Genomic DNA, 16,624 nt, shown 5'->3' with positions numbered 1-16,624 from the left:
TCTTCATAGTGTTGATGGTCTTTACAATTTGGTATGTTTTCAATTTGGTATGTTTTTGCAGTGGCTGGTACCAGTTGTTCCTTTCTATGTTTAGTCCTTCCTTCAGGAGCTCTTGTAGGGCAGGCCTGGTGGTGACAAAATCTCTCAGCATTTGCTTGTCTATAAAGGATTTTATTTCTCCTTCACTTATGAAGCTTAGTTTGGCTGGATATGAAATTCCTGGTTGAAAATTCTTTCCTTTGAGAATGTTGCGTATTGGCCCTCACTCTCTTCTGGCTTGTAGAGTTTCTGCCTAGATATCCTCTGTTAGTCTGATGGGCTTCCCTTTGTGGGTAACCCAACCTTTCTCTCTGGCTGCCCCTAACACTTTTTCCTTCCTTTCAACCTTGGTGAATCTGACTATTATGTGTCTTGGGCTGCTCTTCTCGAGCAGTATCTTAGTGGTGTTCTCTGTATTTCCTGAATTTGAATGTGGGCCTGTCTTGCTAGGGAGGGGAAGTTCTCCTGAATAATATCCTGAAGAGTGTTTTCCAACTTGGTTTCATTCTCCCTGTCACTTTTAGGTACAGCAATAAGACATAGATTTGGTCTTTTCACATAGTACCATATTTCTTTTCACTCCTTTTTCTCTAATCTTGTCTTCTCGTTTTATTTCATTGAGTTGGTCTTCAATCTCTGACGTCCTTTCTTCCGCTTGATCAATTTGGCTGTTGATACTTGTGTATGCTTCACAAAGTTCTCATGCTGTCTTTTTTAGCTCCATCAGGTCGTTTATGTTCTTCTCTAAACTGGTTATTCTAGTTAGCAATTCATTTAACCTGTTTTCAAGATTCTTAGCTTCCTTACATTGGGTTAGAACAAGCTCCTTTAGCTCGGAGCAGTTTGTTATTACCCACCTTCTGAAGCCTACTTCTGTCACTTCATCAAAATCATTTTCCGTCCAATTTTGTTCCCTTGCCAGCAAGGAGGTGTTCTGGTTTTTGGAATTTTTAGCCGTTTTGTGCTGGTTTCTCTGCATCTTTGTGGATTTATCTACCTCTGGTCTTTGATGTTGGTGACCTTCGGATGGGGTATTTTAGTGGACGTGCTATTTCTTTCTGTTTGTTAGTTTTCCTTCTTACAAACAGGCTCCTCTGCTGCAGGTCTGCTGGAGTTCTACTCCAGACCCTGTTTGCCTGGGTATCACCAGCAGAGGCTGCAGAACAGCAAAAATTGCTGCCTGTTCTTTCCTCCAGAAGCTTTGTCCCAGAGGGGCACCTGCCAGATGCCAGCCAGAGCTCTCCTGTATGAGGTGTCTGTCGGCCCCTGCTGGGAGGTGTCTCCCAGTCAGGATACACGGGGGTCAAGGACCCACTTGAGGCAGTCTGACCTTTAGCAGAGCTCGAACGCTGTGCTGGGAGATCTGCTGCTCTCTTCAGAATTGTCAGGCAGGGATGTGTAAGTCAGTCTGCTGAAGCTGTGCCCACAGCTGCCCCTTCCCCCAGGTGCTCTGTCCTAGAGAGATGGGGGTTTTAATTCCCTGGCTGGGGCTGTTGCCTTTTTTTCAGAGATGCCCTGCCCAGAGAGGTGACATCTGCAAGTCTGGCTACCGTGGCTTTGCTCAGCTCCTCCCGGTTCAAACTTCCCAGTGGCTTTGTTTACACTGTGAGGGTAAAACCACCTACTCAAGCCTCAGCAATGGGGGATGCCCCTTCTTCTCCCACCAAGCTCGAGCATCCCAGGTCGATCTTAGACTGCTGCTGTACTGGCAGTGAGAATTTCAAGCCAGTGGATCTTAGCTTGCTGGGCTCTGTGGGGTTGGAGCCCGCCAAGCCAGACCACTTGGCTCCCTGGCTTCAGCACCGCTTTCGATGGGAGTGAATGGTTCTGTCTTGCTGGCGTTCCCACCACCACTGGGGTATCAAAACAAACAAACAAACCAACCACACACACAGAAAAACAAGAACAACAAAAAAATCTCCTGCAGCTAGTTCAGTGTCTGCCCAAACGGCCGCCCAGTTTTGTGCTTGAAACCCAGGGCCCTGGTGGGGTAGGCACCGGAGGGAATCTCCTGTTCTGCAGGTTGTGAAGACCATGAGAAAAGTGCAGTATCTGGACTGGAGTGCACAGTTCCTCAGGCTCAGTCCCTCATGCCTTCCCTTGGGTAGGGGAGAAAATTCCCTGACCCCTTGCACCTCCTGGGTAAGGTGACACCAGACCCTGCTTAGGCTCGCCTTCTGTGGCCTGTACCCACTGTCCAACCAGTGCCAATGAGATGAACTGGGTACCTCACTTAGAAATGCAGAAATCACCCACTTTCTGCGTTGATTTAGCTGGGAGCTACAGACCGGCGCTGTTCCTATTTGGCCATCTTCTAGTTCTTCTCGATGTTTTATACTTTTAAGTGCTTTTCAGATTCAACATCTTCTCTCCTGTTTTAGACAGTTTAGGCTGCTATAACAAAGTGTAAAAGTGTCATAGACTAGGTGGCTTATAAACAACAAATTTATCACAGTTCTGGAGGCTGGAAGTCTCAGATCAGAGTGCTAGTGGGATCGAGTTCTGGTGCGGGCTTTCTTCTGGGTTGCACACTGCCAATTTTTCTCTGTGTCCTCACATGGTGGAAAGAGCTAGCTAGCTCTCTGGCCTCTTATAAGGGTACTAATCCCATTCATGAGGGCTCCACCCTCATGATTTAATTGCCTCCCCAAGGCCCAACTCCTAATACCGTCACATTGATTAGGGCTTCAACATAAGAATTTTGGGGGACAGAAACATTTAGTCCATAGCATTCCCATTACCCTATCTCATCATATATAGGCCTAATCTTAATATCCTCTACTCTGGATTATCCCAACAGCCTTATGGAATGTTAATCTGACTTCAGCATTTTTTTTTTAACCACTGTTTTACATACCATTGAAATCCCACTTTTATTTCATTACCAACCTGCTTGAAAGAACTACAGTGGCTCCCAAATGCCTACCACATTGAAGCCAAACACCTCCATCTGGCTTCCCAAATTTCCAACTCCACCCAATCCAATTCAATTTCCCATAACTTCATTGGGTGAGAAAAAAACTCAGCCTTAATGGGGCAAGTATCCTCACTTCTACCCTACAATGTCATGCCCATTACTGTCTCTCTGGCTTTGCTTCTGATTCTCCTTCTATAATGCAACCCTTCCTACTCTTCCCCCTCAGATGATTATTCAATGTAAGATTATTCAATGTAAGCTTCATCCTTTAGGATCCATATTGAGTTCCATTACCTCCACATCTTCCCAAGGACTCCAGTCCTTATTTTATTTTATCTTCAACTCCTTTTACACTTACTTTCATTACCATGCAGTTGAGTACCTAACTGCTCTCCAAATGTTCAAGAATTTTAGTTTTCATAGATAGAACTTTCTAGAGTTGGGATTGGCAAACTAGGGCCAAATATGGCCTGCTGTCTTTTTGTAAATAATGTTTTATTGGAAAGCAGCCACATTCCTTCATTTATTCATGATCTGTAGCTGGTTTTGTGCTACAGTGGCAGAGTTGAATAGTTGAAACAGGGACCTTATAGTCTTCAAAGCCTAAAATCTTTACCATCTGTCTCTTTCCAGAAAAAGTTTGCTAACCCCTGCTCTAGAGGACAAAGTACAGTGATCTATCAGTTCTTACTATTTACATCCTAGCCCACGATATCTCTTTGTAAAAAAAATAAACTAATTGATAGTGATGTTACTTGTAATTCTGAAATGTTTCCAGATATAATAGCAAACTATATCTGATTTATTTTAAACTAAAGAGATTTGGCGGGGGGTTGGGGGGGCGGGGAGTGGAAAGCTATTTTATATCACTAGTGAGAAATTTATCTTGGATCTTTTCCCACTGACAGAATGAGGAGATTTTTCAATCTTTTGCACTTTAAAGTAAGTCTGCTTATAAGGGGTAAAATTACTTTCCCTCCTGGGAAGGTACTAAGAAAACAGTAGCAGGCATAATGTGTTTTCAGAAGTCTCTTAAGTGATATATGAAGCAAAGACAATACTATATTATAGTGTAAGAGTATAAGAGGAAATAATATAAGAAAAGAGGTAAAATCAAATGCCAGAAACTACTTCACATTAGCCAGCTTCTGAGGAAATTAAGGAATCACATTACAAAACATATTCAAAGTCAAATTCAGAACCAATGTGACTAGTGGTTTATCTTCATCAAAAGCAACAACATCATATCACCTTTCCTGCTTTCTATATTCCTGTAGTTGCTGAGACCTCTCATTTTTCTCAGATATTCTTCTAATCCTTCTACTTCTTTCCATTCTATTTTCTACTTATTTAGTGGATATCCATTCTTCCTCGTATCTATAAATAATCTAACTAGTCTCTAATTTCTTCCTTCCATTGTACACCCCTGCCAGATAAATCTTTTTAAAAATCTGGATTTTATTATTTTCCTACTCAAGAATGACTTTTAAATATAGTTTAAACACTCTGGCCAGCTGCTCAGGACTTCAGAAATCTGACACTGTCCTTCCTCTCCCAATGCTGCCCGTTATGCACCATATACTCCAGCCTAGTTGAATGTCTTGTTCTCTTTCCCCTCAAACATATCTTGGCTCCCACTTCCCCCTCCACTTAGAATATTTTTTCCATATTTATGTGTCCTAGTTCAATTCATAAAGACCATATCATATCTCAAGTCATATGGCAAGTCAGGATAAAGTAGGTTATGCTGCAGAAACAACAAAAGTTTATTTCTTGTTCACTCTCCATGTCCAACATGAGTCAGCAGTGGGGCTCTTGTAGTTTTTACTCAAGAACTTGGATTTTGGGCTGGGCACAGCCTGTAATCCCAGCACTTTGGGAGGCCGAGGTGGGTGGATTGCCTAAGGTCAGGAGTTTGAGACCAGCCTGGCCAACATGGCCAAACCACGTCTCTCCAAAAAAAAAAAAAAAAAAAAAAAAAAAAATTAGGCAAGATGGCCTAATAGGAACAGCTCTGGTCTGCAGCTCCCAGTGAGACTGACACAGAAGGTGGGTGATTTCTGCATTTCCAACTGAGGTACCTGGTTCATCTCACTGGGACTGGTTGGACAGTGGGTGCAGCCCACAGAGGGCGAGCCGAAGCAGGGTGGGACATTGCTTCACCCCAGAAGCACAAGGGGTCAGGGGATGTCCCGTTCCTAGCCAAGGGCAGCCATGAGAGACTGTACCAGGAGGAACAGTGCACTCCAGCCCAGATACTGTGCATTTCCCACAGTCTTCGCAACTGGCAGACCAGGGGATTCCCTGCAGTACAGGGCTTGGCAGGTCCCACCCCCATGGAGCACAGCAAGCTAAGATCCACTGGTTTGAAATTGTCGCTGTTAGCACAGCAGTCTGAGGTTGACCTGGGATGCTTAAGCTTAGAGTTGGGAGGGGCGTCTGCCATTGCTGAGGCTTGAGTAGGCAGTTTTACCCTCACAGTATAAACAAAGCCACTGGGAAGTTTGAACTAGGCAGAGCTCACAGCAGCTCAGCAAGGCCACTGTGACCAGACTGCCTCTCTAGGCAGGGCATCTCTGAAAAAAAGGCAGCAGTCCCAGTCAGGGAATTATAAATAAAACCCCCATCTCCCTGGGACAGAGCATGTGGGGGAAGGGGCAGCTGTGGGCACAGCTTCAGCAGATGTAAACGTCCCTGCCTGACAGCCAGTGCAGCGGTCAAGCTCTGCTAAGGGTCAGACTGCCTCCTCAAGTGGGTCCCTGACTCCCATGTATCCTGACTGGGAGACACTTCCCATTAGAGGCCGACAGACATCTCATACAGGGATAGCTCTGACTGGCATCTGGCAGGTGCCCCTCTGTGGACAAAGCTTCCAGAGGAAGGAGCAGGCAGCAATCGTAGCCTTTGCTGGTGATACCCAGGCAAACAGGGTCTGGAGAGGACCTCCAGCAAACTCCAGCAGACCTGCAGCAAAGGAGCCTGAAAATCCACGAAGATGGGGAGAAACCAGTGCAAAAAGGCTGAAAATTCCAAAAACCAGAATGCCTCTTCTCCTTCAGAGGATCACAACTCCTCATCAGCAAGGGAACAAAACTGGATGGAGAATGATTTTGATGAATTGATAGAAGTAGGCTTCAGAAGGTGGGTAATAACAAACTGCTCCGAGCTAAAGGAGCTTGTTCTAACCCAATGCAAGGAAGCTAAGAATCTTGAAAACAGGTTAAATGAATTGCTAACTAGAATAACCAGTTTAGAGAAGAAGAACATAAACGACCTGATGGAGCTCAAAAAGACAGCACGAGAACTTTGTAAAGCATACACAAGTATCAACAGCCAAATTGATCAAGCGGAAGAAAGGACGTCAGAGATTGAAGATCAACTCAATGAAATAAAACGAGAAGACAAGATTAGAGAAAAAGGAGTGAAAACAAATGAACAAAACTTCCAAGAAATATGGTACTATGTGAAAAGATCAAATCTACATTTGATTGGTGTACCTCAAAGTGATGGAGAGAATGGAACCAAGTTGGAAAACACTCTGCAGGATATTATCCAGGAGAACTTCCCCAACCTAGTGAGGCAGGCCCACATTCAAATTCAGGAAACACAGAGAACGCCACAAAGATACTCCTCGAGAAGAGCAACTGCAAGGCACATAATCATCGGATTCACCAAGGTTGAAAGGAAGGAAAAATGTTAAGGGCAGCCAGAGAGACAGGTCGAGTTACCGACAAAGGGAAGCCCATCAGACTAACAGTGGATCTCTCTCCAGAAATGCTACAAGCCAGAAGAGAGAGGGGGCGAATATTCAACAATCTCAAAGGAAAGAATTTTCAACCCACAATTTCATATCCAGCCAAACTAAACTTCATCAGTAAAGGAGAAATAAAATCCTTTATAGACAAGCAAAGGCTGAGAGATTTTGTTGCCACCAGGCCTGCCTTACAAGAACTCTTGAAGGAAGCACTACTATTAGTACCAGCCACTGCAAAAACATACCAAATTGTAAAGACCATCAACACTATGAAGAAACTGCATCAACTAATCGACAAAATATCCAGGTAGCATCATAATGACAGGGTCAAATTCACAGATAACAATATTGACCTTAAATATAAAGGGGCTAAATGCCTCAATTAAAAAAGACAGACTGGCAAATTGGATAAAGAAAGAGTCAAGACCCATCAGCGTGCTGTATTCAGGAGACCCATCTCACATGCAGAGACACACATAAGCTCAAAATAAAGGGATGGAGGAAGGTCTACCAAGCAAATGGAAAGCAAAAAAACAAACAAAAAAGCAGAGGTTACAATCCTAGTCTCTGATAAAACAGACTTTAAACCAACAAAGATCAAAAGAGACAAAGAAGAGCATTACATAATGGTAAAGGGATCAATGCAACAAGAAGAGCTAACTGTCCTAAATGTATATGCACCCAGATTCATAAAGCAAGTTCTTAGAGACCTACAAAGAAACTTAGACTCCCACACAATAACAGTGGGAGACTTTAACACCCCACTGTCAACACTAGACAGATCAACGAGACAGAAGTAACAAGGATATCCAGAACTTGAACTCAGCTCTGGACCAAGTGGAGCTAATAGGCATCTACAGAACTCTACATCCCAAATCAACCGAATATACATTCTTCTCAGCACTATATCACACTTATTCCAACACTGACCACATAGTTGGAAGTAAAACACTTCTTAGCAAATGCAAAAGAACGAAAATCACAACAAACAATCTCTCAGACCACAGTGCAAACAAATTAGAACTCAGGATTAAGAACCTCACTCAAAACTCCGCAACTACATGGAAACTGAACAACCTGCTCCTGAATGACTATTAAGTAAGTAACAAAATGAAGGCAGAAATAAAAATGTTCTTTGAAACCAATGAGAACAAAGACACAACGTACCGGAATCTCTCCGACACATTTGAAGCAGTGTGTAGAGAGAAATTTATAGCACTAAATGCCCACAAGAGAAAACAGGAAAGATCTAAAATTGACACCCTAACATCACAATTAAAAGAACTAGAGAAACAAGAGCAAACACATTCAAAAGCTAGCAGAAGACAAGAAATAACTAAGATTGGAGCAGAACTGAAGGAGATAGAGACACGAAAACCCCTTCAAAACATCAGTGCATCCAGGAGCCTGGTTTTTCAAAAAGATCAACAAAATAGACTACTAGCCAGACTAATAAAGAATAAAAGAGAGAAGAATCAAATAGATGCAATAAAAAATGATTGATAAAGGGGATATCACCACTGATCCCACAGAAATACACACTACCATCAGAGAATACTATAAACACCTCTATCCAAATAACCTAGAAAATCTAGAAGAAATGGATAAATTCCTGGACACATACACCCTCCCAAGACTAAACCAGGAAGAAGTTGAGTCCCTGAATAGACCAATAATAGGCTCTGAAATTGAGGCAGCAATTAATAGCCTACCAACCAAAAAAAGTCCAGGATGAGACAGATTCACAGCCGAATTCTACCAGAGGTACAAAGAGGAGCTGGTACCATTCCTTCTGAAACTGTTCCAAACAACAGAAAGAGAGGGAATCCTTCCTAACTCATTTCATGAGGCCAGCATCATGCTGATACCAAAATCTGGCAGAGGCACAACAAAAAAAGAAAATTTTAGGTCAGTATCCCTGATGAACATCGATGCGAAAATACTCAACAAAATACTGGCAAACCAAATCCAGCAGCACATCAAAAAGCTTATGTTGGCTTCATACCTGGGATGCAAGACTGGTTTAGCATATGCAAATCAATAAATACAATCCATCACATACACAGAACCAATGACAAAAACCACACGATTATCTGAATAGATGCAGAAAAGGCATTCGACAAAATTCAACACCCCTTGATGCTAAAAACTCTCAATAAACTAGGTATTGATGGAACGTATCTCAAAATAATAAGAGCTATTTATGACAAACTCACAGCCAATATCATACTGAATGGGCAAAAACTGGAAGCATTCCCTTTGAAAACCGGCATCAGACACGGATGCCCTCTCTCACCACTCCTATTCAACATAGTGTTGGAAGTTCTGGCCAGGGCAATCAGGCAAGAGAAAGAAATAAAGGGTATTCAGATAGCAAGAGAGGAAGTCAAATTGTCTCTGTTTGCAGACGACATGATTATTAAGAAAACCCCATCGTCTCAGCCCAAAATCTCCTTAAGCTGATAAGCAACTTCAGCAAAGTCTCAGGATACTAAATCAATGTGCAAAAATCACAAGCATTCCTGTACACCAATAACAGACAAACAGAGCCAAATCATGAGTGAACTCCCATTCACAATTGCCACTAATAGAATAAAATACCTAGGAATACAACTTACAAGGGATGTGAAGGACCTCTTCAAGCAGAACTACAAACCACTGCTCAAGGAAATAAGAGAGAACACAAACAAATGGAAAAACATTCCATGCTCACGGATAGGAAGAATCAATATTGTGAAAATGGCCATACTGCCCAATGTAATTTAGAGATTCAATGCTATCCCCATCAAGCTACCATTGACTTTCTTCACAGAATTGGAAAAAACTATGTTAAACTTCATAGGGAACCAAAAAGGGCCCATATAACCAAGACAATCCTAAGCAAAAAGAACAAAGCTGGAGGCATCACGCTACCTGACTTTTTTTTTTTTTTTTTTTTATTGAGGCAGAGTCTCGCTCTGTCACCCAGGCTGGAGTGCAGTGGCCGGATCTCAGCTCACTGCAAGCTCCGCCTCCCGGGTTCACGCCATTCTCCTGCCTCAGCCTCCCGAGTAGCTGGGACTACAGGCGCCCGCCACCTCGCCCGGCTAGTTTTTTGTATTTTTTAGTAGAAACGGGGTTTCACTGTGTTAGCCAGGATGGTCTCGATCTCCTGACCTCGTGATCCGCCCGTCTCGGCCTCCCAAAGTGCTGGGATTACAGGCTTGAGCCACCGCGCCCGGCCCTACCTGACTTTAAACTTTACTGCAAGGCTACAGTAACCAAAACAGCATGGTACTGCTACCAAAACAGATATATAGACCAAGGGAACAGAACGGAGGCCTCAGAAATAACACCACACATCTACCACCATCTGATCTTTGACAAGCCTGACACACATAAGCAATGTGGAAAATATTCCGTATTTAATAAATGGTGTTGGGAAAACTGGCTAGCCATATGCAGAAAACTGCAACTGGACCCCTTCCTTACACCTTATACAAAAAAAATCAACTCAAGATGAATCAAAGACTTAAACGTTAGACCTAGCACCATAAAAATCCTAGAAGAAAACCTGGGCAATACCATTCAGGACATAGGCATGGGCAAGGACTTTATGTCTAAAACACCAAAAGCCAAAATTGACAAATAGAGTCTAATTAAAGAACTTCTGCACAGCAAAAGAAACTATCTTCAGAGTGAACAGGCAACCTAGAGAATGGGAGAGAGTTTTTGTAATCTACCCATCTGAGAAAGGGCTAATACCCAGAATCTACAAAGAACTTACACAAATTTACAAGAAAAAAAAAAAAAACCCATCAAAAAGTGAGTGAAGGATATGAACAGACACTTCTTAAAATAAGTCATTTATGCAGCCAAGAAACATATGAAAAATGCTCATTATCACTGGTCATTAGAGAAATTCAAATGATAAACCACAACGAGATACCATCTCATGCCAGTTAGAATGACGATCATTAAAAAGTCAGGAAACTACATGCTGGAGAGGATGTGGAGAAATATGAACACTTTTACACTGTTGGTGGGAGTGTAAATTAGTTCAACCATTGTGGAAGACAGTATGGCAATTCCTCAAGGATCTAGAACCAGCAATCCCATTTGACCCAGCAATCCCATTACTGGGTATATGCCCAAAGGATTATAAATCATTCTACTATAAAGATGCCATGCACACGTGTGTTTATTGCGGCACTGTTCACAATAGCAAAGACTAGGAACCAATCCAAATGCCCATCAGTGATAGACTGGATAAAGAAAATGTGACACATACACACCATGGAATACTATGCAGCCATGTAGAAGAATGAGCTCATGTTCTTTGCAGGGACATGGATGAAGCTGGAAGCCATCATTCTCAGCAAACTAACACAAGAACAGAAAACCAAACACCACATGTTCTCACTCATAAATGGGAGTTGAACAATGAGAACACATGGACCCAAGGAGGGGAACATCACACACCAGGGCCTGTCAGGGGGTGGGAGACTAGGGGAGGGATAGCATTAGGAGAAATACTTAATGTAGAGGACGGGTTGATGGGTGCAGCAAATCACCATGGCACATGTATACGTATGTAACAAACCTGCATGTTCTGCACATGTACCCCAGAATTTAAAGTATAATAAAAAAAATACAAAAATTAGCTGGGCTTGGTGGTGTGCACCTGTAATCCCAGCTACTTGGGAGGCTGAGGCAGGAGAATCGCTTGAAACCAGGAGGTAGAGGTTGCAGTGAGCCAAGATTGTGCCATTGCACTCCAGCCTGGGTGACAGAGCCAGACTCCATGTCAAAACAAACAAACAAACACAAAACTTGGGTTTTAGAGTCTATATCTTGGCATGTGCTTCTGTGGATAACACAGGAGTAGAAAAGAAAGATGAGGATATGTGCACTGGCTGTTAGTGTAGCATCTTAAATTGTTCTTAAGGCTCTTAAAACTTCTGTCAGGTTTTAAAGCTTCTGCCAGGAAGTAACATATATTACTTCTGCTTCCGCTCACACTTCATTGGCCAGAACAAGCCATATCGCCATGCCCAACTTCAAAGGAGATGGAGAAGTGTACATCAATCCTAGGCCCAGACTAGGGTGAAGCGAGCAAGGCACTCAGGGGCAGACTACTAACTTCTCATCACCATCCTCAATAATGGGTGGCTGATTCATTTTATTGATTTGAATGAGTATGGTTAAATTTGAGAAGGATTATTTCAAACATTAAATTCATTGAATGAATACACTAGTGGATTCCTGGCCACATATACGATTCTCTTGATTTAAAGCACTTGTCTGAAAACCTTTCTCACTTACTCAAATTGTGAAATTATTCACACATTGATAAAATCTTCTACTCTGGGGATCAGAATAATAGATGTTATTACCAATGACGGTTTTATTTGATCTACTAAAACTGTTTGTCATCCATTGATTCTAAAATTATTCTTCAGTATAATTTGGAGCATTTAAGACAGTAGAAAATACATAATTGGAATGAAAGCTCATTTGTTGGGATGCTTTTCTCTTCTAGGTGAGGTGCAATTCCTACAGACCAGAAGCTGCCCGAGAACAAGTCCAAATTGGTGCTCACAGTCCCCCGCAGTTTAGGTAAATGGGCAAAGGGGTGACGGCAGTTTTTAACAGTGCATCTCCCCGCTTTCTCCCCCACCCAGCCATCCAAGGGCTCTATCAGATAGGTGATCTGAAAAAAATCGCATATTGTGAACTGTATGATTTCCATTTTGCAGCCAAAAAATATCTGGCCACACAGAAACTAAGTATCTTCTTTCATTAGTAGTAAGCTGGTTTAGTCAGCACTCTCTCACCTGAATTTCTGCTGGTGGGTACTTGTACATATCTCTAGTCTAGTGCTGCATTAAGTGCCAATGAGACTATACAAGACTCCAGAGGTAATTTGGAATCCAAATCATAGCTTTAGTATTACATCACATTATCTTCCAGTTTTTGAAAGAGTCTCAGTAAACTGCATTATTGGACTTACTCAACTGCTTACTGTTTTGATCCAAAAAAATAGCCTTTATTGTCTTAGGCAAGGATGAGATTTGATGTACTCTGCCTTAAAACACCTAGAGCTCTGGTTTATTTTGTTGTAAAGAATATCCCCTTTAATACCTCTTCTTCTTTCACACAGTCAAACAGCAAACATGAATGAATGGCCACTTTCTAAATAGCTCTGAACACAAAGGAGGATACATAGTATTATTTAGCAATTATAATTTATATCTAGAGTTAGAGAGTCTACATTGTGGCTTGCACTTTGGATCATATTTTGAAACAGTAGCTTATACAAAAAGGGAAGAGGATTATGAATTACAGTCTTATTTGTCAGAATGTATAAAACATTAAGTACAAATAAAATTAAAGTTAATATTACTCACCCTGTACTCGGTCCTATAGGTTGACAGAAATTTTCTGTAGTCACCCTGTACTCGGTCCTATAGGTTGACAGAAATTTTCTGTAGTAGGGGAAAGATAAGTATGATGAGAAATGCAAAAACCATAATAATGTATATGTATTCATTCTTTGTTTAGGACATTATATCTGGATATCTTTATATTTAATGTTTAAATGAATCCATTAGCATATTACAAGAAAGCTATCTGAAATTTCTTCTATATTTTAAAATCTTATTCCTAAGATCTTGCCTTAGAAATGCTGCAGAAATTTATTATAAATTACCCACTAGCATAAAAATCTAATCACTGTGTTGGAAATTTCTCCGCCACTGGGCTAAACTGTCATGAAGGCTGACGGTCTCCAATGTACTAAAATGTATTCCCACTGACAAATGGTGCAGATGAAACCACACAGTAGATTAATTACTCAACAGATACAAGTTTTCAGAAACTTATTTCCTTTAACTAGTTGCCTGTAATGTTGAATTTTACAGTGTATGCTTACTAATTATCAGCTATATTCTATCTTTAACACTTGCCTAGGGTGAATCACACTGTGAAATATGCATCCCTACCCATATATTCAGCTAAAACACAAGCAGTTATGAGGATTTTTTGGATATAGTGCATTACATTTATTCAAATGCCCGTAGGTAACAAAGTCATTAGGGAAGAAATAGTGACTGAGAATGCTGAGTCTCTAGTCAACCCTTTGAACATGGAGTTGAGTAAGAAGTAGATGAAAGGGGGAAGTTTTTTTGTGTGTGTGCTGGCTTGTTACTGAGGTCTGCAGTAACTGTAGATTTTGAGTGCAGCAGAAATCACACAACGGCAATATCACTTCCAAAAGACAGCTACAATCAAAGTACTGAGTAGGAATCCAGTCTTTACTGTAGTTGGAAGCCTATAAGAATGTGCTATATTGGAGCTAACTCCAGTGAAGAATTACTCATCAGTAATAACTAGATACCATTCATTAATTGATTGTTGCATTAATCAAATTCTGGGCAACTATGAGCTTCCATACCTAACACTAATTCAGAGAAAATGTTTTTGTAGATTGAATGAATTCTTTAAAAATAGCGGCAAATGCAACAACATGGATGACTCTTACAGACATTATATTCAGTGAAAGAAGTCAAAGACCAAACAGTACATACCGTGGATTTCATTCACATGAAGTTCAAAATCTTCAAAGGCAAAGCTATGGCAATAGAAGTCAGAATAGTAGTTATCTTTGGAGACGCTGTTGGTATGGAACAGGCGGGAGCCTACTGGGTGCTGGAATGTCTTGATCTGGCAGGTAGTAATACGGGCACATACACACAAAAAACTGTCAAGTTCTACATGTAATATTTTGTATACTTTATGTCAGTTATATTTTCCATAAAGTTTTTAAAAAGTTAGAAAAACTAATATTGGTGACAATACAGTTTTATAAGAATTTGAAGACTGTTGGAAGAGTAATGGGGCATTTGCTTGGCATTCAGGAGATGCTGGCTCTAGTCTGTTCGTTTTTTTTTGGAAATTTACTTAATCATTTTGGGCTTTAGTTGTCTCCCTGTAAATAGATTAAAAGAATGGCAACATTCTTTTTAGCAATATTCTGCTATAGTTTTATACAGAACCTGTTGATGTGCAAGAATTGTATGACATATGCTTTGACATACCTTTTTTCAGGGTCAATGGTGCAATTAGTAACTTTGAAGAATTCCAGAAAGCATTTAACTGTCCACCCAATTCCACGATGAACAGAGGCATGGACTCCTGCCGACTCTGGTAGCTGGGACGCTGGTTTGTGGCATCCTGAGACAGTTGCACAGTGCCAGCAGAGGCTGCACGGAGCCTTCATTGCCCATTGCTTTAGGCCTGGAGACTTTCATTTTTAGTGTATTTTCATTATTTGGGTAGGTGACCTGCTTGGATCTAGACAGTATCTGTTCAAAGTTGTAGAGCTTATAAAATGGAATACAAGCATGAACCAAGTATGTTTTTTTAGAAAATCAAACCAACAAAAATCCCTAGGCTACTTTTGTTAAAATGCTATCTGCTAAATTGTTGCTATTGTCCATTTTAGTGTGTTAGCCACAGTTATGTGGTACATACCATTTCAATCTATAGCTTTGTGGGAAGCCTAAATTGATGTATCCATTAAAAGTTCAATCTATTAAACTTGTAGCCTCTCGATGAAGACATGTGCATGAACACCTGGGAGGGCTTGCTGCTCTGTGGAATGCAGTGCAAGTTTTTATGGACAGTAATTACACAGCATTCCTCAACTCTAAGGTAGTTAAATTAGAAATATGTTTGATCTCCATTTTACAATTTTTGATGAAGTTCTTGCCTTCAGCTTTGTAGTCTATTGGAATGAAAACGTGTCTCACAGCTTGCATCTGATGTAGCAGATTGCCCTGTTCAAGTCAGCATGAACAAAGCTGGCAGAAAGGCTACTAGGTAACGGATTTGAGTTTATTAAATAGAAAAAAAGGGAATGAGGATATATCTTTAGGTCCAAGAAGAAGTAAAACCTCCTAGTTACATAACAGCAGGGAAACTAGGAGATGAAATCTCCAAAATTTTGTCCAATCTGTATGAACTGCAGTGATTGTCTGCTAGACACATTTTTTTGTCTAATTCTTGTTTGTTTCATTAGCTTCATATGTGTGCATTGTACTGGTTTTGAAATGAGCAGACATTGAGAAAACAATTTTCTGATTCCCCATTAGGAACATATGACTTTCACTCCCCTTTAGTGCAAAGGAACAAACATCACATTGAGGAGGGAGAAATGTGCCCTTCTGTTTCAGCTTAATGTTACCTCTCTTTAAAAAAATTCTTTTAAAAAATTTCTTGATTGATGACATTCTGGAATTTATTGATTCAATTTAAAATTCCCTGCATAGTCCAAATAAACATAATTTTTACTCTTCAAGTCATCTAAAGAGTTGTGAGAAAGAGCAGTACTATGTGTTTTATCCTTAGAGCATTATCCTTCTAAGTGAACTCCTTTCTTATTAGTGAGTGTGTGTGTGTGTGTGTGTGTGTAGGATAAAATTGTAATGGCCTTAAAGTTGTTACCTGGCATTTTTGGTCTCTTAAAATAGGCATCCCCATACCCCCTTTACATTATTCATTATACATGAGGTGCTGGGTTCAGTGGGCCAATAGGAAAATCTCAAAAGCAAAATGACAAATTCAGATGAACCACAGGAAGCCATTTTATGTCCCTGCGATTTGTGATTCTTTTTAAAATATATAGAGAGATGTATGTATATGTGTGTGTGTGTGTGTGTGTGTGTGTATGTCATGTCCTTTTGTAGCCATGGGAACATTTGAAGGGAGAAAAATGGAGGGGCACCATCATGAGGAAACAATTATACTGCATTAGTCAGAGGAGAGCAATTTTCCCCTTGACTTCTTCCTCTCTGAATGGATAAACTTGTGAAGGGCAGCTACCTTCTCCTCCTCTTAACCTGGCTTAATATGACCTTAGTTTGGATTTCTAA

At 40.9% G+C, this 16,624-nt stretch overlaps 1 protein-coding gene and 1 long non-coding RNA gene across 3 annotated transcripts in view; one reads left to right on the top strand and one right to left on the bottom strand.

Annotated features, from left to right (window-relative positions):
• Positions 1 to 14,893, bottom strand: part of LOC103231704 (uncharacterized) — a 62,644-nt gene extending 47,751 nt beyond the window's left edge. The window contains exons 1-3 of one of the 2 annotated variants that reach the window (XR_005236381.2): positions 14,789 to 14,893; positions 14,279 to 14,414; positions 13,100 to 13,177 (exon numbers count right to left, since the gene is read on the bottom strand). This is a non-coding gene — a long non-coding RNA (uncharacterized lncRNA). Of the gene's footprint in view, positions 1 to 13,099; positions 13,178 to 14,278 lie in introns of both variants that reach the window. The other variant, XR_496983.3, reaches the window with a different exon arrangement.
• Positions 1 to 16,355, top strand: part of PHEX (phosphate regulating endopeptidase X-linked) — a 224,096-nt gene extending 207,741 nt beyond the window's left edge. Inside the window, exons 21-22 of the mRNA XM_007991285.3 lie at positions 12,232 to 12,308; positions 14,799 to 16,355. Coding sequence (XP_007989476.1) covers positions 12,232 to 12,308; positions 14,799 to 14,901 — 180 coding nt within the window. The 3' untranslated portion in view covers positions 14,902 to 16,355. The remainder of the gene's footprint in view (positions 1 to 12,231; positions 12,309 to 14,798) is intronic.
• The last annotated feature ends 269 nt before the right edge of the window (positions 16,356 to 16,624 follow it).

This window comes from Chlorocebus sabaeus, chromosome X (genome assembly GCF_047675955.1).
Source record: "Chlorocebus sabaeus isolate Y175 chromosome X, mChlSab1.0.hap1, whole genome shotgun sequence".
Taxonomy (NCBI): Eukaryota; Metazoa; Chordata; class Mammalia; order Primates; family Cercopithecidae; genus Chlorocebus; species Chlorocebus sabaeus.
This window is presented reverse-complemented; position numbering and strand designations above follow the sequence as displayed.